Source organism: Hevea brasiliensis, chromosome 10, assembly GCF_030052815.1.
Source record: "Hevea brasiliensis isolate MT/VB/25A 57/8 chromosome 10, ASM3005281v1, whole genome shotgun sequence".
Classification (NCBI taxonomy): domain Eukaryota; kingdom Viridiplantae; phylum Streptophyta; class Magnoliopsida; order Malpighiales; family Euphorbiaceae; genus Hevea; species Hevea brasiliensis.
In genome coordinates, this window is record NC_079502.1 from 4,144,370 (window position 1) to 4,165,200 (window position 20,831).

Here is a 20,831-nt window from a genome sequence, read left to right on the forward strand (position 1 = left end):
TATATATATATATAAAAATAAGGATTAAATTTTAGATTGTAATTCATTTTAATTACAGCTTAAATTGAATTAGTTAAAATATTATTTTTTTAAGTAACTTTGGGTGCCAACACTAGGGTGTGCATTATTTGATTATAATAGAATAACCGAATCGATGAAATTCGATTATTTCGGTAAGAGTAAATTCAATTCGGTTTGATTTGGTTTTTGATTAGTAATAATAAAAATTTTTTATTTTTGGTTATCAGTTTGGTTACCTTTAATTTGGTAACCGAACTAACCGAAATAACTGAATTTTAATTAATTATTATATTAATTATAATTTTATTAATATTATATTATTTATAATTATTATTTTTATGATTTTATAATAATATTTAACTTAAAATTATTATCTTATTAATATTAAATCATATTTATTATTTTTTATAAATAAAAAAGAATATAAATATATTTTTATTAATATTTTATTAAATAATTAACAATATAAAATATATATTTTATTTTTATTTTAATTAATTAGGTTATAACTGATAACTGATCGAATATTTTTAGTTTCGATTAATTTTAATTTTTTCTCAATTTCAATTATATTTAATTAATAATTTTGAAATCGATTAATAATTTAAATAGTTGAAAATTCTGCTCGATTGGATTCAGTTAAGCAAATGCTCACCCTTGACCAACACCCAAAATCATTCATTGATTGGATCCCACTTGCGGGTTGTCGCCTTATAAGTTACTATCAATTTGTAATAAACGGAAGAGGAGAAGTGGAGATCAACTCCCAGCTAAAGTTTCCGGCCTTCTGATTAAAAAAAAAAAGACACTAGATGATGACGACGACGACGACAACGATGATGATGATGATGATGATAATAATAATAATATTATTATTATTATATTTTAAAATATATTATTCCTCGATCTTTGTATCCGTTATGATTTAGGTATTCGGTAAAGTTGTATAGTGTCTCGACGATTAAGCTGTGTGTGTGTTTTAAGTTCACTAGTGAAGCTTTCTAATAGCTAGGATAGTGATATAGCCTACAACTAAAAGAGTCGAGCTTGGTGAGTTCAAAATATCTAGGTTCGAGTTTTGAATTCATATCGAGATCCAAACCAAAATAGCAGAGCGATCTCTGACAAAATTTAGATTCAAGAACACTGATAAAAAGCAACACCTTAGAGATTGAAACAATCGAAAATCACGTCAAATATCATGCCGGAGATTGTGTTTGAGATCAAGCACATAATTAATGTGTATAACATAATATAAAAATAAGAAAAAGGCGAAGATCTTGGACGGAATTGAAGGTGACTATTATTTATCCTTATATAAATAGGTTTCAAAATATGGTATAAATTATATTATGAAAGTTTCAAAAAAACATTATACATTCTATAATCTTTTGATAAAACTCCATTGCTGACTTGAACATCAGAGTAGCTACTAGATAATCATCGTATACTAACTAAGTATTCAAAAATTTACAACAACATCAGATGATTTTGACTTCCTACATGTGTAGGAGTATTTGGTAGTTTATATATATATATTCAATTAATTGATCATCAAAATAAACAGCAGTGGATATATCTAATATTAAATAGCTATTTTAATGTTCCCCGTCTCTTCTTTTTTTTAATAAAAAATTCAATTATTAAATAACAGATTAGATAAATATTTGGGGAATTCCATTAAAGAAATTTATTTATAAAAATTTCATTATTTAATTTTTTGTAATAATTACAAATTAATAATAATTTTTGATGGAATTCATTAATAAAATATGAAAATTAATTTTTAAAATTTAATTTTAATTTTAATCATGTATTCGAAATAATATGATATTCTTAAGTACTAATTATATTTTGTAACTACTATGATAAATTTTGTCATATAATACATGGATTTATATATTCATAAGATTATATTTAAATTTGGGGTTTTATGGTAATTTAGTTTATTTTGCTTGTTTATAATTTTTTTTTAATTTGGTAATTTATTAATAAGTATCAATATAACATAATCTTTTATAAAGAAAAAATATATAAAAAAAGAAAATTGAAAACTTCTATTTAGGGATTATGTGATAGAGGAAAATAAATTTTCGAGTAATAACTAGTCATTTTTCATTTTGCATGACAAAAGAAAATTTTTACAATATTGTCATTTTGAGAACTTTTTATCTATGTGACTGCAAAAGAGTTTAAATTGGCAAGCTTCAATGAAGAAACAACTGCATTATTAGACTCGATTAATAGAAAATCATTATCCCTGCTTGAAGATCCAAAATCTCTAACTAAATGGGGTCAACTATCCACATTATATTTTGGCAATTCATCAAATACCGCAAGGAACAAAAACAAAACAAAACCCTAGTAAGGAGATAGAGGACTTGACCTCGATATTTCAGAGAAATTTCATATCCATTCCCAATAGACACAAATATGAGAATGTAAACTCCAATTTATTTTGAATAGACGCAAATATCTAATAGTTTATTAAAAAAAAACCACAAAAGAAAACAAAAATATTAATCTAGTGATAGCTCTCAGTGAGAAATTAATTAATGATTAATTTTAATTTGTGGTTTTAAGTTAAATTATAATATCCCTATGTCTACTATTTAATCCTACTATTAAGAAAGTCCTATTTTTAATTACTGAATTGGCATGAAATGACCTTTTTTTTAATTTAAATTATAACATTCTTGTAATTTAATTAAATTTACTATTTAAATTGAATTTAAAAAAATGTAAAATGTTGTTAACAAAAAAGTAATCTGTTTAGTCTCTTGTTATAAAAATAATATTTATTTCCTAAAAATAAATCTTGCAAGTTAGATGATTTAAATTCACAACTTAATGTTAAATAACAAGCAATCCAGACTATTGAGTTAATTAACATGTGAATTTTATTTTATTTTTTTTAAGACTCCATTTATTTTGTGAAAAAATTTTTCTTGAAAGCATTTTTGACTTTTTCTAGTGTTTGAGGAATTCAGGAAATGAATAAACAAAAAATATTTTCTTGATCAGTGAAAAAATTGAGTAATTTAAAAAAAAAATCTTGAAAAGAGTAAGTTTGATAATTTTATTAAAATATGAAAACACTTGTATATGTATGACATAAATATATATTTTTAATTTGACATTACAATCAAATAATAGAAAATATTTTTATTTTTTATAAAATAATTTCCACAGAAAATATTTTCTATATATAAGTTATTTTTTGCGAATAAAACTGTTCGAGCGTTTATCATCGTGTTATGGGTCGAAGGGATTTGGGCAGCAACATTGGCCCATTAAAATATCACCACTAGTGATAATAATTCTTCTATCGAACTCATGACTCGGCTCTGATTCTAATTATAGCATCAAATGCTTATTATTGTGCTAAAAATTTAAATTATTAGCAGAAGCGCATCTTTAATCTTCATAATATGTATATCTTCCGAAGCTTGAATTTGAAGAGAAGATGGTAACCTTGCGCTTAAATAGATATAAATTCAGTGCTTTAAATCTTGCTTTGCTCTATGTTCTTGGTATCCTGAATTATTTAGAGTCACATTGAAATTGGATTTTTTTTTTCAAATTAGATATTATTAAAAATAATTTAATTTTTTTAAAATTTAATAATTAAAACATCCATCAGAACATTACCTAACGGCTTTTAAAAGTGTGGGGAAAACTAACGGTCAAGTTTCCCTAATAGAGTGAACAGATTTCGATTCAAACCGAAAAATTAAATTTAATCAAATTAATTTGGTTCAATAGGTTTGGTTTTATATTATAAAAAATTCAGTTATTTCGGTTCAATTTGATTTTGAAGAGAAAAAAATCAGTTAAACCGAATCGAAATGAATTATAATTTTATATATTCAAATTGAACCAAATCGAACTGAATCTATTTTTGAATTGATTTATTTTTATGAGGAATTTGTGAATTATATTTAATTATATATATATATATATATAAATTGTTTAATTTCATTGATTAATGGTTATTAGGTTCAAACTAAAGTCAAAATTAAATTAAATAACTTGAAAATTAAGTCTAAATTAAAAAATAATAAAAAATCAAAATTGATCGATTTGAATGAAATCGAATCGAAATAGAATGATTCGATTCGATTTTTTATATATTTTGATTATATTTGATTTTTAAAATATATAATTCGATTTTTATAATTTAATTCGATTCGATTCGATTCAGTTCAATTAGAACTGAATGCTAACCCCTAGTCCTTAAAAGGTTTTGGAATTTTCCCCTTGGAATGTTAGTTTGAGAAGCAATGAATCAACAGGGGACCATGACAAGACGCAAACACATAGAGCAACTAGTTCAAATTGCATGGGAAGGGGACCATATCTCTACAGATGTTGACACACCATACCATTCTTGATATTCTTTGTCGTCTTTTTTTTGGAACACAAGAAGCTAGCACATGCAAGAGGATGGAAATCTCTCTTGCCCTCTCTACGCTCAAACTATAATTTTTATTTTATTTCTAGAATATTGATGTTTTATCTCAATTTAAAAAAAAAATTAAAAATTATCATGATTGATATTTATAACTAAGCTCTAGACTCCGTTTCTTTTCATGAAAAATAATGGTACGTATTTATGTATTACATATTTATAAATTTTTTTATATTTTAATAAAATTATTAAAATTCAGATAAATAAATTTTCTATTTGATTTAAAAAATATTTTTTATTAATTTATTTTTTTAAGTGTCTAAATACTGAAAAATATAAAATATTTAAAATATATATATTTTTTACAAAGCAAATGGCCTTAATTTCATTTTTTTTTTCTCTTATGGAACATAAGATTTTTTTTATTTAAATATGGTCTATCATAAATATAAGATATAAGATGTATAGTAAAATCTATTTATTAAATATATGAATATCATATATTTATATTTTAAATTCATAATTCATCGGGTCTAGACAATGATTTATCATATAATTAGGAATATATTTTTATATGAAATTTAAGATATGCATTCCGCATTAATTTTTATTAGGTTTTTAAGTCATTTAGCTATAAAATTTTAAGTTTTAATTTCAATTTTGATCAAATAAATAAAAAAATAAGAGTTTGATTACAAAATTATTAGCTACTCCAAAAATTCAGTAATTATTCTAATAAAATTTAATATATAACATCTTTAAATTAGGGTAAATAACTAAAATTGATTGATATGTAGCAAAATTCACATTTATTTTATTATTTTTTGAAAATTAAATTATGTAATCCCTAAACTTCAGAAAATATTCATTTTATAACTAAAATAACTTTTAATCCCTCATTGTGATTTTATTCACTCATTTTTTCATTTTTCAGGGAAGAACAAGCAGTTTCATTTGAAAACTTAAGGAGCTAAATGTTTTCAAAATCCTATTAGTGATTAAATTAAATAATATTTTAATTAATTGAAGGATGAAAGTATTATAAAAAATTAAGAAAAAAAATTGAGAAATTTTAATAATTTCTCCTTCAAATTATTAACTTTATGAACAAAAATGAAAACAACCAAGTAAATATATAATATATAACTTCTGAAAAACTAGGAAAGAGCAGCCCATCTGGTGGTACATGCTTTGGGCACACACATCTGAGCTCTAGGCTGATGAGCCCTGAAAACATTTTTTCTCCTTATTAATATTTTTTTTAGTTATCAATCATTTATTTAATTATTAATTATTAAATATTAATAATTAATTATATATAATAATTTTAAAAAATATTTAATAAAAAATAATGATATTTTCTTTATGTCAGTGACAAGTGCTACGGTGGACACGGCGAAGTTGCTAGCCCTTTACAATGGTCACAGCTTGGGAAAAGGCGACGCCTTCTTGTTGCACTCCCGCCAAATCTTCCTCTGCCACCGCTGCTGCTACTGCATCTGAAGTTTTGACCCACCACAGGATCCGATCATAAAGAGAGCAGCTACCATGTCGTCCCTGATCTGCCCTGTTAAGTCCCTCAATGTCAATGATCCTCCTCCACCTAACCCCACTTCTGCTAAAAGTAATAACAAAACACTTACTTTGATTTTTTTTGTTCCTCTTTTTAAGAAATGTAACATACATTGTATTTTTTTTCTTAAATTACTTTTTTGGGGTTCCTTTATTCCTTACATTCATCTAAGGATACGCCTGATTGATCCGGTTATTTTCTTGTCAATCCAATGGGTTTACAGAAAGCAGTTAACCCTGGGAAGGGAGTCCAAACTTCAACACTGGGAGTTGTGGTGTGAACTTCTACATTATCTTACTGTTTGATAATATTAGTCCTATTTGAAATTTGCTTATTATGTTTGTTTATTTTCTTGCATAGGATCCTTTGGACCCTTTTAACAGCTGCTAAAATTTCTGTTGCAGTGGCAACTGTCAGGGCAGCTGGAGCAACTCCTGAGGTTAATTGCAGCTATGTTTATCTTGAATTGCGGCTTATAATTTGGTAAATTGCATTTACCATCTCGAGGTATCTTCAAATTTCACAAACACCTTTCTGTTTTGAAAAATACACAGAAAGCACAAAATAACTTTTGATTACCTGTTTTGTTGGTTTATAGGTAGTAGGTTAATGTTAAATAGCAGTAATAGCTTACTGGTGGATTTCTGTGTACTTCATATTTTTCAAGATAGATGCCATTTTAGCGAAATTTGAAGATACCTGTCGCTGGTATTTGTAATTTGCTCATTGTGATTTAGAAATTTATCAACGGAAGAAATGAAGTGATTACTCTATTTTCAGGTAAGACCCTTATGATTTAGAAAATGGCTATACTCGTCCAGTTGAAGGAATCCATATTCTCATTGATATGAAAAATATGGTGGTGATTGAATTTGATGACTGTAAACTTGTTCCTCTACCACCAGCTGATCCCTTAAGAAATTACACTGCTGGTGAATCTCGAGGAGGTGTTGATAGAAGTGATTTGAAACCTCTACAGTTCATTCAGCCTGAAGGTCCTAGCTTTTGTGTGTCCAAGCTTTTGTGTTGATGGACACTTTGTTCAGTAGCAGAAGGTGCTTGCTTCTTTATGGAAGTGCATCACTAAATGGTGTCTATGTTAATGTGTTATGCTTATCATTGATTTCTTTTTGCCTGGCAGTGGAATTTTCGTGTTGGTTTCACTCCCAGAGCAGTTTAGTTATCTATTCTGTTGTATATAATGGCAATTGAGGTAGGAGATCTGTGGCCCACATATTAAGTTTTGTTGAGATGGTGGTTGGGTAAAAATGCACATTCTCTTAAAAAGGTGAAGCGCTTTTTTTTTTGGTTACATAATCATGTGTATCTTCCTGTCTAATTGACTTGAAGATACTGAGTAATTACATAACTGTTATGCTGCAAAATTGTGATTGTTTTGTCTTCATCAAGTACTTTGATGCGCGGTTTACAAATTTCACCGGAGGTGTTGAAACAAATGAGAACTGTTTTCGTTTACATTAAGAGGATGATGGAATTTTATGGAAGCATTAGGATTGAAGAACAGGATTAGCAGAAGTCTGACGTTCTAGAAGGCTGTCAGTTTTCTTATATGCACCGTGGCTAATTATGTGTATGGATTTCTTCTGACATTTTTATCAGTCAAGTCAGTGTCTGACTTGAATTCCTCTGGGGTTTCTCTGTTCTGCTTTGTTTATATAAATTGGCTTGATGGCTTAATATCTTTCCTAATCAATTAATTTCTTTTCTTAAATTTATGCAAAGCTTTCTGAGTGCAGAAACAAGGCTTAGCTTAGCTGCCCTCTTGATAGCAAAATGAGGTCATTGAGTGAGGAACATTTCTATAGTTTCCTTTGCTAGATGTTAACTCTTTTACCAGTTGCTATCTCTTTAGCTTTTTGTGTGAAGTTGTAAGGAAGATTTCTTTTTAATATCTTCAAGCTAGTTATTCTCTCTGTTTTAGGATGGGAAAATTGAAGCTTAAGTTAAACTCACTGGAATTCTTAGCTTAGGAGCACTGCAATCTGGGGAAGTAAGAAAATATCGTACAACCGTTGCTTCTGGATTATATGCACTGGTCCGTCAACACTTTTTTGTGGCACATACGGTTTTATCATTAGGCTTTATTGTCAACATGCTTTTTCCTTCTTTTCCTCTTTTTCATGACTAGCTTTCCTATTTCTCTGTAGTCCTATAACCTTATTTTTGTTCACACACATACACTCACTCACCCTTATGTAAATACCAGTTTGAACTGTAGTTTAATGTATTGCTCAAGATGGACCCTGTTTATGGTGCTTCTCAATGAATTTTCTCTTAAACTGGTTTGAAATCATCTGGAGACCTTAATGAATTGTCTCTTAAGCTGGTTTGAGAGGGATAATGCCCTGTTGCTGTAGGGTAAATTCAAGGTAATCTTGCGGCCATTAGATTGTAGCCCATGTTTACTGTTGGTTAATGGAGTTTGCTGAATGAATGAACTTTCAGTTTGAGTTGATGTTCTGATCCATTGGAAGGTCTATTGATTCTCTTTAGAAGATGGGATAGAATAAGATGGTCCTCTACTTTGGTGCTGGCAATAATTGTTCAGATTGTTGTTGTTTTTTCATATTGTTCTCTTGAAACACTTGTGATTAGGTTTCAGACTTTCTACCCTTTAATATGTTATTCTATCTCCATTATACAGATCAAACATTATGTTTGCTATCGTGATTAGGTTTCTGACCTTCTACTCTTTGATATATCATTCTATCTACAGATCAAAACATAATTTTTTTCCTATTCTCTTGATATGTTAATGGAGTTCCTGGAATGTGAGCTGTGTAGGTTGCATAATTGGTTTGTTTGAATTTGCCTTTTCACATTTCTTTTCCCTTTTGGGATAAATTACCATATCTAATCTGCATTACCAATTTTGTAATTCAGATCAGAAACACAAGAACCGTTAATCGGACTGGGCAGCTTACACGGTACAATTACAAATTAGTACCTGGTTCAAATTGTCTACCTTTGGCTGGTTCAGAGGCAAAATTCTTAAGAAGAACTGCTTTCTTGAAACATAATCTGTGGGTAGTGCCTCATGCTCATATGATGAAATGTATCCTGGAGGATAGTTTCCCAATCAAAATCCTCTTGAAGGAGGGCGATTGGCTACTTGGGTGAAGCAAAATTGCTAATATAGTTCCATAGTGAGTTCACCCACTCTTGTTTCCTCCTCCTATCTCATCTTCTACTATATAGCATCATATATACTTCTGTTTCTGTAGTAGTAAAAACTGAGTTATGTGTGTATGTTCATTATTTATGGAAAAATAAGGGCTGCTTCCTGTTCTGAATAGAAGTGGGACAGGAGAGGTGATGAAAATCTTTCTTCATTTTCCCATCAGAGTATCTTGTACGTACTAATAGTGCATGCATATGAAGCTATGAGCACACGCTCTACTTGCATTATACCTGGTTGGATTCTATAATCTGATGGTGGATTATATGTACAAAGAAAAAAAAGCTAAAAAAGTCAGTTGAGCTTAGCATAGATTCTTATGAAAATGAATTTAGATCATTTGAAGCTGCAGATGTATCTTCATATATTAACATTTAATCATTTATATAAAATTATTTCAGGAATGTATCTGGAGTGACACACATTCCCTGATTGGAAGACTGACCTGTCATGACAGTGGAACGCATTGTTTTTATGCCAATGGTATATTGCTCATCATAATTTTACGAATTTGTTAATTTGTTTCGTCCTTGATAATAAATCTTATTTTCAAACATTATTTCAGTTATATATCACCTTGTTCTAATAGGTACAGGACTCGTAATTAAAGCCGGGATTCTTAGAGTCACACCACAATAATCAAATGGCAAACAAATGAATGATGACCATTTGAGGTGCAATTAATGCAGTAATAGTAGAGTTACAATTGTGTTATTCTTTACCCTATTTGTGACGCAGCCACACAGATTCTTTAACTGCGTACCAGCAATGGATGTTCCCCCAAGTTCAAGTGATTTGGATGTCAAGGACAATGGAATGACAGCAAATCCTATCCAGAATGGACTATGGCCATTGGCTCAACTTCCAGCAACATGCTACTTGATTAGTATGATGTATCATATTATTTGGAATGTCACCTTTGTTATGATGGTCACATATATGTTCAAAATGTCTATCATGGTGTGGTAGCTTTTGCCTTGATAATGTAGTTTTGTCTTGTCATAGGCACATGATACCTTTTGAGTTGTCATGTCATGTGTTCCTTGCCCACATGCTCCATGTACGAAGTGAATGCATTCTGCTGCTGCAGGTCAAGTCGGTAATGGAGATTGTTTATATAAGATACTGAAATGGCTAGAATATATCTTAGCTTGATTAAGAATGTGAAATAACTCCGCCTAAGTAGTTTGCGTTTAGCTGGTCCCAAGCCCGGATAAAGGAGGAGGGTTGCGATAGGTGATAACTAGCGTAAAAATTTTATCACACCTTATGATATGGATTCAAATGATATAAACGTTGGGGCGTCCTCTACTTACGACGCTCTACATCTGAGCCCGGGTGTAGTGAGAAATATGCAAGGGTGTAGGGCGTTCACAGAAAGCGATGCGCCATGCCGGCGCCCAGGTGTGGTGTTAAGTGAGCAAGGGTTCCCAAATCATGGACGGGTATGGGTAAAGAAGTTAGTTCATAGGACAAATAGTAAAATAGATAATGGAACAGAACACAAAATTGACATAGAAAACAATAAAAGATATCATAGAAGGAGACCAATTAAGAAGGAACAAGATAGGAGGAGGATTAGGGTTGGTACTTGGAATATTGGATCACTTACAGGAAAATTAATGGAGCTTGTGGATACCTTGGAAAGGAGAAGGGTGAATATTATTTGCATTCAGGAGACTAAATGGGTAAGAGAGAAAAGTAAGGAAGTGGGTAATTCAAGGTACAAATTGTGGTTTACCAGAAAGGAGAGAAACAAGAACGGAGTGGGCATAATCATAGACAGGACATTGAAAGACGCTGTAATAGCTGTGAAAAGAGGAGGAGATAGAATTATACTAGTAAAAATAGTACTAGAAGGAGAAACAATAAATGTAGTTAGTGCTTATGCCTCACAAATACGACTAGATAGTAAGAGTAAACAAAGGTTTTGGAAAGATATGGATGGTTTAATGTAAAGCATACCGAATGAAGAGAATTTTTCATTGGTGGAGATTTGAATGGATGTGTAGGAAGTGATAGGCAAGGTTATGAGAATGTTCATGAAGGTTTTGGTTTTGGCAGTCAAAATGAGAAAGGAAAAAGTATCATAGATTTTGCTATGGCATACGACCTAATACTAGCAAATACCTACTTTATAAAAAAAGAGTCACATTTAGTGACTTTCAAAAGTGGGCAACATAGAAGCCAAATCGACTTTCTCTTAACCAGGAAGACAAATGGAACTCTATGCAATAATTGCAAGGTCATTCCAGGAGAGGCTTTAACAAGTCAACATCGGTTAGTGGTTTTGGATGTCAAGTTTAGGAACAATTCAAGTAAGGTCAGAAGAAATAGTGTAGTTCGAACAAAGTGGTGGGAGTTCAAAGGAGTAAAATAATTAAAGTTCAAAAATGAGTTTCTTGAGTCCGAAGCATAGAAGCTGGATATGGAGGCCAATGATATGTGGATATAGATGACATAAAAGATTAGAGAAGTAGCTAGAAAAGTACTCGGAGAGTCTAAAGGACATGGACCACCTTCAAAAGAGAGATGGTGGTGGAATGAGTAAGTACAAAAGGTAGTGAAGAGAAAAAGGGAATGGTATAAGAAATTACCTAAATGTGATAATAATGAGGCATATGAACAGTACACCAAGAAAATACTTAGAAATTTTTTCAATTGGTACAGACAATTTTGACCCGTTAAGCCAAACGGAGGGCATTTTGGTCATTTCGCCTTCAGAGGTGATTTTTGGCCGACTTGTCCAGTTAAGTAAATAATTAATATGACATAAAATATGAAGAAACATTACTAAAAATTAAATTGAAATTGAGTAGTGATGAAAAGAAAAGAAAAATCAAAATAAAGCAATTTGTGACATCAAGATCCAGCTCACTGCCATGGGAACCTCAATAACCCTTCTCTGGAGTCCCAAAAATTATTTTATAATTTTTCCCCCGGGTCTAGGGCTCCTCGTTGCGAGAACACAATTGGTATCAGAGCCGCTCGCGTGTCCTCTTGGGCGATGGTGGGGCAAACCTCAGCGAGGACGCTGAGTCCCTAAAGGGGGGGAGAAAGGTCCCTTAGGCAAATCTCACATCGGCAAAGCACGGAGATGGTCTTGGGCTCAAAAGTAATGATATATAAGATGGGGGAACTAATCACTAGAGGCGCCTTTTGGTGGAATGGCCTGGAGAGTTGGAAGAACTCCAGGGTTAAACGTGCTCGTTTGAGAGAAATCCTAGGATGGGTGACCTCCTGGGAAGTTCTCCATTCCACCTATGGGATAAAACCGTGAGGCTTATGGCCAAAGCGGACAATTCCTCTAGTGGCTGGTTCCCGATCGTTACAACAAGATAGCAAAGAAAGAGGCAAAAAAGGCAGTTAGTCAAGCAAGAGCACATGTCTTTGAAAAGTTATATGAGAAACTTGGAACTAAAGAATGGGAGAAAGATATTTATAGATTAGCAAGGAGGAGAGAAAGGAAATGTCAAGATCTCAATCAAGTTAGGTGCATTAAGGATAAAGAAGGAAAAATGTTGGTGAAAAATGAGAACATTAAAGAAAGATGGAGAAATTATTTTAATGATCTCTTTAATAATAGCCAAAATGGTAATAGCGTAAATATATACTATAGAACAATAGAAAAGAATGTGAATTATACTAGAAGGATTAGATCTTTAGAAGTAAAGAAAGCACTTAAGAGAATGAAAGTCGGTAAAGCCTGTGGACCTGATGGAATACTAATTGAAGTGTGAAAGTGTTTGGGAGATATGGGAGTGACATGGTTAACTAAATTATTTAATAAGATTCTAAACTCCAAGAAAATGCCTGATGAATGGAGGAGGAGTATTTTAGTACCTATTTTTAAAAATAAGGGAGACAGAGTTGCTCAAACTATAGGAGAATTAAACTCATGAGCCATACTATGAAGTTGTGGGAGAGAGTTGTGGAGCATCGACTACGTCATGATACTTCTATCTCTCTCAATCAATTTGGCTTCATGCCCGGTTGTTCAACTATGGAAGCGATCTTTCTCATTAGAAGCTTGATGGAGAAATATAGAGATGTGAAGAAAGATCTATACATAGTTTTTATTGATTTGGAGAAGGCTTATGATAGTATTCCAAGAGATGTCTTATGGAGTGTGTTAGAACAAAAGAGAGTATCTATTAGGTACATACAAGTATTGAAAGATATGTATGAAAGAGCAACTACTATTGTGCGCACAGTAGGAGGGGACACAAGAGATTTGTCGATCTCAATTAGATTACACCAAGATCAGCTATAAGCCCTTACCTTTTTACATTAGTTTTAGATGAATTGACGAAACGTATACAGGAGAGTATTCCTTGGTGCATGATGTTTGCGGATGATATTGTTCTTATAGATGAGACGCGAGAAGGAGTCAATAGAAAGCTAGAGCTTAGGAGAAGTACTCTAGAGTCAAATGGCTTTAAGCTAAGTAGAACGAAGACAGAATACATGCATTACAAGTTCAGTGAAAGCCAAACTGGTGATAGCAAAGGAGTTAGTTTGGATGGAGTAGTACTGCCCCAAAGTAATCACTTTAAATATCTTGGCTCAGTCCTTCAAGTAGATGGGGGGATGTGAGGAGGATGTTAGTCATAGGATTAAAGCCAGATGGTTGAAGTGGAGACGTGCCTCGGGAGTTTTATGTGATCGCAAGATTCTCAATAAGTTGAAAGGAAAATTTTACCGTATAGCCATACGACTGGCTATGTTATATGGTAGTGAGTGTTGGACACTGAAGGAGTCGTATGCGTCTAAGATAAGAGTTGCGGAGATGAGAATGTTAAGGTGAATGAGTGGCAATACTAGACTAGATAAAGTTTGTAATGAGAGTATTAGAGAAAATGTAGGAGTGGTGCCAATTGAGGATAAGTTGAGAGAATGGAGATTAAGGTGGTTTAGTCATGTGAAGCGTAGACATACGGAGGCTTCAGTTAGACAAGCACATTAGGTTAGAGGATAGAAAGAAAAAAAGGGATAGACCTAAATTAACTTGGAGGAGACTAGTACAACATGACCTAGAAGCATTACACATTTCTAAGGATTTAACCCAAAATTGTTTAGAGTGGAGAAAACAAATCTATATAGCCGACTCCAAATTTTTGGGATAAAGGCTTATTTGAGTTGAGTTGAGTTGATTAAGAATGTGAAAATATAATAAAATAAGACTTATTTGAAATGTTATTTGTGATGATCCAGTTTATGTGGCGGGACAAATGTTTTTTCTTATCCCAGCATTGGGATTCGGTGAATCAATATGTCCATTTGTCGGATTATAGTCTTCATATTCGATCATAATTTTTGAATATTAGTTGTTCAATGTGAATTTTGTTCCGTTTGATAGGCTCATAACTAATAATGAGTAGCTGTTGTTAGAGAAGAACATTCGGTTCAAATCGAATCGAATCAAATCGAATTAAATTATGAAAATCGAATTATATATTTTAAAAATTAAATCGAATCAAAATAGATAAAAAATCAAATCCAATCAAATCACTATATTTTGATTCAGTTTGATTTGATTCAAATCGATTGGTTTTTATTTTTAATTGATTTTTTAATTTAGACTTGATTTTTAAGTTATTTGGTCTAATTTTGATTTTGATTTCAACCTAATAACCATTAATCATTGAAATTAAACAATATATATATAATTAAATATAATTCATAAATTTTTTATAAAAATAAATCAATTTAAAAATCAATTCGGTTCAATTTGATTCGATTTAAATATATAAAATTACCATTCGGTTCGGTTTAATCGATTTTTTCTCTTCAAAATTGAACCGAACCGAAATAATTAAAATTTTTATAATATAAAATCAAATCGAATCAATTGAATTTTAAACCGAATCGATTGAATCAAATCGATTCAATTCTATTCGATTTTTCAATTTGAACCGAAATCTGCTCACTCGTTGCTATTGTTAATAATTGATAGCTTATTATAATTAATATATTCTATGCTATTAGTATTTACTATTATTCTAAATATATAAAATATTAATAAGAATATATATCATATTATTTATTTTATTATTAAAATAAATATATAATTATTAATTTATTATATAACATATTAAAAATATAATATTTTTAGATCTTTTAAAATGAATATTATAATTTTTATATTTATAATATTTTTATATAACAATTTATTTATATAAAAAACTATTGTTAATAATTAATAAATTTTTTAAAAGATAATATTATCTAAATAAAAAATAAAATACTAATTGATGTGAAATAATTTTTAAATACAAACTAGAATTGATATCTATTAGTTGCTTATTGTTAAAAAAAATAGTTTAGAAAAAATTTGTTAAATGGATATTTTTCTATTTTAGTATTTTTAAAATTAAAAATTTATTAAATTTAATTTTAAATTATTTATCGAATTAATATATTTTAAAAAATAATATTCCTCTTTTAACAACAACTTGATATTATATTTGAATATCTAACAATTATGAAGCGTATATCTAAAATCAAGCACCCACTTTATAAGTAATATAATATTTATATATTTTATGATTATTTATTTGAAATATTTATAAATAAGCGTGACGATTTGGCTTGAAAATGAACGGTGGAAGGGCGACCTTGACCACCTATTGACTGAATGATTATTGAGAAATTGCAGGTGTTTTTCCTCTGGTCAACAGATAACGTAATCGCAATGAATCTTCCCATTGCCACACTTTTTTTACCGCTTCAATAACTTTTTATTATGAACAATTAATTATCTTTTAAATTGCTATTATTACTTTTTTATTATTGTTATTTTTTTTTAAATTTAAAAGAAAATTATTCTTGAATTACTTAAGAAACCTTTTTTTTTTCCTACATTAAGCACTAGTAATTTATACTTTGTTTGGTTAAAACTTAAAAATTCTTTACTTTTAGGAAGTATATAGTTTTCTAAAAGTATATTTCTAAAAAACTTACTTCCTAATAAATATAATATAAATTTAGTATTTATTATAAAAATTAACTTTCTAAAAAATAATTTATTTCTTAATTATAAAAGATAATAATATTTATAATATAATTTAAATTGTAAAAAATTAAAAGACAATCAAGTTCTATTTAAGTAAATTATTTATTTTACAACGTGAAATAAAATGACAAAATTAATTTGATAATATAAACCAAATAAAGAGTACAAGACTTCTCATAAAATTTTACATTTTTACTCTACTTATCCAACCAAACAATGCCCTAAAATTTTCCACTTCCCCAGCCTTTTCAATTAGGGTTACGCTGGCGACTGTTATATTTCCTTCCTTCCAATTTCCAGGCTTCTTTTTTGACTTGTCTTTTACTCTTTTTCTTCCGTTCCACGCGCTTTCCATTCAGTCTAAGAAGAAAGAGAGAGAGAGAGAGAGTAAACAAACAAGCATTAACACAATTCCCCAGGAAAATCAAATAACCCACACAACGCAAACATGCGACCAAAGAATGAACCAGTCAACCAACCAACCATAATACCCAAATGATCCATCATCATACCCTCCTTCCCTTTCCTTCCTCTCTTTCTCTGACTATCCCTGCACTTTCCCCCAATCGAAACAAGGTACAACACTAAACCCCCTTGCCGATTTCATTCAACTACTCAGTCACCGACGCACCCCACCTGACCTTCTCATGGAAGAGAAGCGAATCGGCGAGGAACTCAGTTACCCGATCCTACTCGCCGAGCGAGTCCGCTCCGCTGTTGAGGAGGCTGATTCCTTCAAGTTAGAGTGTAGTACCATCGGCAATTACACCGATATGCTCGCTGAGAAGCTGCGGTTACTTGTCCGCTTCACCTGTTCTGCTCAATCGTTCTATGAGCGGCCTGTTCGTCGGATTATCGCCGAGGTTTTCAAGAATCTCGACCGTGCCCTAACCCTAGTACGCAAGTGTAAGCGCCGGAATGTGCTGCGCCGGGTTGTTACGATCATCAGCGCCACTGATTTCAGGAAAGTGCAAAATCTCCTTGAAGCTTCTGTTGGTGACGTGAAATGGCTCGAGAGTATCTTAGGCTTCGGAAATGGCGCTGCGGGTGAGGATGTTGGTATTGATCTTACTCTTCCGCCAATTGCAAGCAACGATCCAATTCTCGCTTGGGTTTGGTCCTCTATCGCTTCTATTCATGTCCGCCCATTACCTGAAAAAATTGAAGCTGCTAATCAACTAGCCCAGCTTGCCCAAGATAATGATCGAAACAAGCAAATTATAGTGGAAGAAGCCGGCGTTCCGCCGCTGTTGAAGCTGTTAAAGGAGACTGATTCGCCGGAGGCGCAAATTGCGGGTGCCACTGCGCTTCTGTACTTGGCTAATGATCAGGAGAGGGTAACGACTATTGTGAATGAACAAGGGGTTCCCATTGTAGTGAAGGTTCTGGCAGATTCTCCAATGAGGGTTCAGACTCTGACGGCCAGTTTGGTGGCAAGAATGGCAGAAAACGATTCCGTTGCGCAGGATGATTTCGCAAGGGAGAATGTAATTCGACCGCTTGTCACGCTGCTATCTTTCGAGACTTTCTCTGATGACCAAATGGTTCAGTTGGGTAAGCAGAGTATTCATTCTATCATTCAGATTAACAAAGAAATGGAGAAAAATTCGATAAATGGGTCGAAGAATAACCATCATTATAGGCCATATATGACTTCATTTTCCAGTTTTCACTCGGAGGGGAGTAGTAGAGGTGGAAATAGGAAAGGGAGGGAAAATGAGAAGCCTGAAGTAAAGCTTAAGTTGAAAATTAGTTGTGCAGAGGCTTTGTGGATGCTTGCTAGGGGAAGTGTGTCAAATAGTAAGAGAATAACAGAGACAAAAGGGTTGCTTTGTTTGGCGAAATTGGTCGAGATGGAAGAAGGGGAATTGCAATACAATTGCTTGATGACTATAAAGGAGATAACTGCGGCAGCTGAATCCAATGCCGACCTTAGACGTGCAGCTTTTAAGACTAATTCCCCTGCTGCCAAGGCAGTTATTGATCAGCTCTTGAGGGCGATTAAAGAATCGGACAGTCCAAAGTTGCAAATTCCAGCCATAAGATCGATTGGTTCATTGGCTAGAACTTTTCCGGCTAGGGAAACTCGAGTTATCGGTCCTTTAGTTGCCCAGCTTAGTAGTAGGAGCCAGGAAGTGGCAACAGAAGCTGCCATTGCACTGGGGAAGTTCACTTGTTCAGAGAATTTTCTGTGTGATGCTCATTCAAAGGCAATAGTGGAGTTCAATGGTGTACTACCTTTGATGAGATTGCTGAGAGGGAATGAACGGGCACAGTTTCATGGATTGATTCTCCTATGTCATCTTGTATTACATGCTGGGAACAATGAAGCTTTGGAACAAGCTAGGGTGTTGACTGCCCTTGAGGGAGTAGACCGGACGGTGCTTGCACAACATCCTGAGTTGAGAGAATTGGTGTCTATGGCTATTTATCACATCAATCTCTATCACACTAGTGCTCATTCTCAAAGGTTTTCATTTGTGCCTTGACACTACATTTAGGGCCACCGACTTTTTTTTTTTTTTTTTTTGTGGGGGTGGGGGCGGTGTGGGTGGGGGCGGGGCGTGGTGGTGGTTCATTGTTGGACCGGGTTGTTGCATTATAAAAACAAGGCGTACAGAAATACTTTAGTGGGTTCACCAGGGGAAAGAAAGAAGAAATTGAAAGTTAATTGACAATAGAGTTTTCTTCAAGGTATGCGGTTGGTAAAATTTGTTGGCTGGTTTAGCTTTCAATTAAATAATATCAAATTTGACCATTTCTTTCCTTTTTATTCACTTTAATTTATTATTCAATTCCTTTCAAGTTTGCTTCTGTTGAGTATAATCGCTTTCAGGGTCTTCTACCCCTGTTTATTTGTTGCAGCCTTGCAGGGGCTCTTCCTTGATCATTATTGGATTTGTTCTGGCTTTAAGAACAAATGAATTTATTAACTTCTACAGGTTCTGATTCTCGAATCATTTAAATAATTATTGTCATTCAACTTCAATTTTCCGCTATTTCAAGTACTGGGTCTCTAAAGGTGGAAGAAGTTCTAGACAATAGCAATCAGGCAATTTGTTTACTCTGTTGGTGGTAAAGTTCTTGTTTTTCTCTGAAAGATATTTTACATTTTCCAAGAACTGTACATGTGACATTTGGGGATTGAAAAGAAGAAGGAAAAAGCCTCATAAGTTGCTTCTGATATTTCATTATACCCTATTATTGTCGTGCTTTTAAGAGTCAATTCATTACTCCAGCATCCACAAACGATGCAACCTTACACATGAAACATGCATAGCTTTCTTATTCCAGTAATGCCTCCTATCTGTAGTAGTCTGAAAAATCGTGTTTCTTGGCACAATTAGACGTGCAGATCTGCCAGCACTTCGCAGCGTTGATGATTCCATAAAACAGCCTGCATTTTTCATTCCATTGATTGTAACAAGTTTTATTTAGCTTTACAGCAGAGGTTGCCCATGGCCAGATCCAGGCTTCTCCAACCTCAACGCATACATACATGACAAGCATGGCAACAAGCATAACATTGGTAATTTTGCTTACTGCCATTTTTTTTTTCTCTACTTTCCTATTGGTCTTGTGTCTTTGCGATGAGTTGAATGCAATTGGAAGAAGGTAATGCCAAGGGTGGATTTCTATAGGATTTAACATTGAGAAAACCTTTTGTTGTGAGTATGAGTTGGCTTTAGAAGTTGTTATGAACCTAAGGACACGTATAGGGTAAATTAATTCGGTGCATTGTTAACCTAAAATCATTTCTCCTCCTTTACATCTCATGCTTTGATATGCTAGGAAAAAATGAAAAATGGTTGGAGATGATTAAGAAAAGAATGTCCATGAGAACAGGTTGAGATGTTAAAAAAAAAACTATAAAGACCAGGTTGGCTTTTCCGGGTGTTTTTTGACAAACTTTTCTATTGGGATGAGGAGGTTGGTCTGAGTTTTGATAATTTCTTCAAACAAAATTGAGAATGAAAAAAAAAAATTATTAAACTCATTTTTATTTTAAAATAATAAACCAAGTCTTTATTACTTGTATATATATATGTATATACGCAAACACAGCTCTATATCCTATTTAATTAATTTTAGTTAAGGATAATTTATAATTTAGTTTTTGAAGTAGGATAAAAATTATAGTTTAATTCTTTTATTTTTTATGAGAAATAAATTAGTCTTTAAGGTATGTCTCAGTAAATAATATAACCGTTATGGTAAATTTTTCTGTTAGTTGAAAATTATTATAGTTTTAGATTTGTATTGTCTGTTTTAATTATGATACTAATGGTGAATTTTAATAAATGACCATTTTATTAATAAAAATATATCTAAGAGTTAATCTATTTCTCAAATAAAAAATATAGAGATTAAATTATTGTTTTTTTCATAACTTAAAACCTAGATTGTAAAATAGCTTTCATTAATGTGGATTAGAGTAAAGTACAAGGAATAATGTATATGGACTATTGAGGTTAATCATAGACTCTCTCAATATATGAAAAGCAGCTCATATAAACATCATCATCCAAACATGCTATAGAAATCTTTAATAAAATACCAAATATCTAAATTTAGATATAATGACTTCAAATGGTGGGGTTTTGTATTTCAT

The 20,831-nt window shown here is 31.9% G+C and overlaps 1 protein-coding gene and 2 long non-coding RNA genes across 11 annotated transcripts; all 3 read left to right on the forward strand.

Annotated features, from left to right (window-relative positions):
• The first annotated feature begins 5,870 nt into the window (after nt 1–5,870).
• LOC110645912 (uncharacterized) lies at nt 5,871–10,327 on the forward strand. Of its 9 annotated transcripts, XR_009140594.1 has the most exons (7): nt 5,877–6,056; nt 6,229–6,279; nt 6,410–7,060; nt 7,147–7,218; nt 8,910–9,172; nt 9,606–9,687; nt 9,794–10,327. It is a non-coding gene; the product is annotated as an uncharacterized LOC110645912 (long non-coding RNA). The 9 variants fall into 9 exon arrangements; XR_009140591.1 differs by having other exon boundaries at nt 6,410–7,218; XR_009140590.1 differs by having other exon boundaries at nt 7,147–9,172.
• Nucleotides 10,328–16,501: 6,174 nt separating this feature from the next.
• On the forward strand, nt 16,502–18,745 carry LOC110645905 (uncharacterized). The gene has a single exon (XM_021799168.2). It carries the CDS (start codon nt 16,867–16,869, stop codon nt 18,706–18,708), a length of 1,842 nt encoding a protein of 613 aa, XP_021654860.1. The 5' UTR covers nt 16,502–16,866; the 3' UTR covers nt 18,709–18,745.
• Nucleotides 18,746–18,770: 25 nt separating this feature from the next.
• Nucleotides 18,771–19,405, forward strand: LOC110645906 (uncharacterized). The gene is made up of 2 exons (XR_002493048.2): nt 18,771–18,913; nt 19,085–19,405. It is a non-coding gene; the product is annotated as an uncharacterized LOC110645906 (long non-coding RNA).
• The last annotated feature ends 1,426 nt before the right edge of the window (nt 19,406–20,831 follow it).

Excerpts from the sequence above, each read along its gene's own strand:
- LOC110645905 (XM_021799168.2), top strand. The coding sequence starts at position 16,867 with ATGGAAGAGAAGCGAATCGGCGAGGAACTCAGTTACCCGATCCTACTC.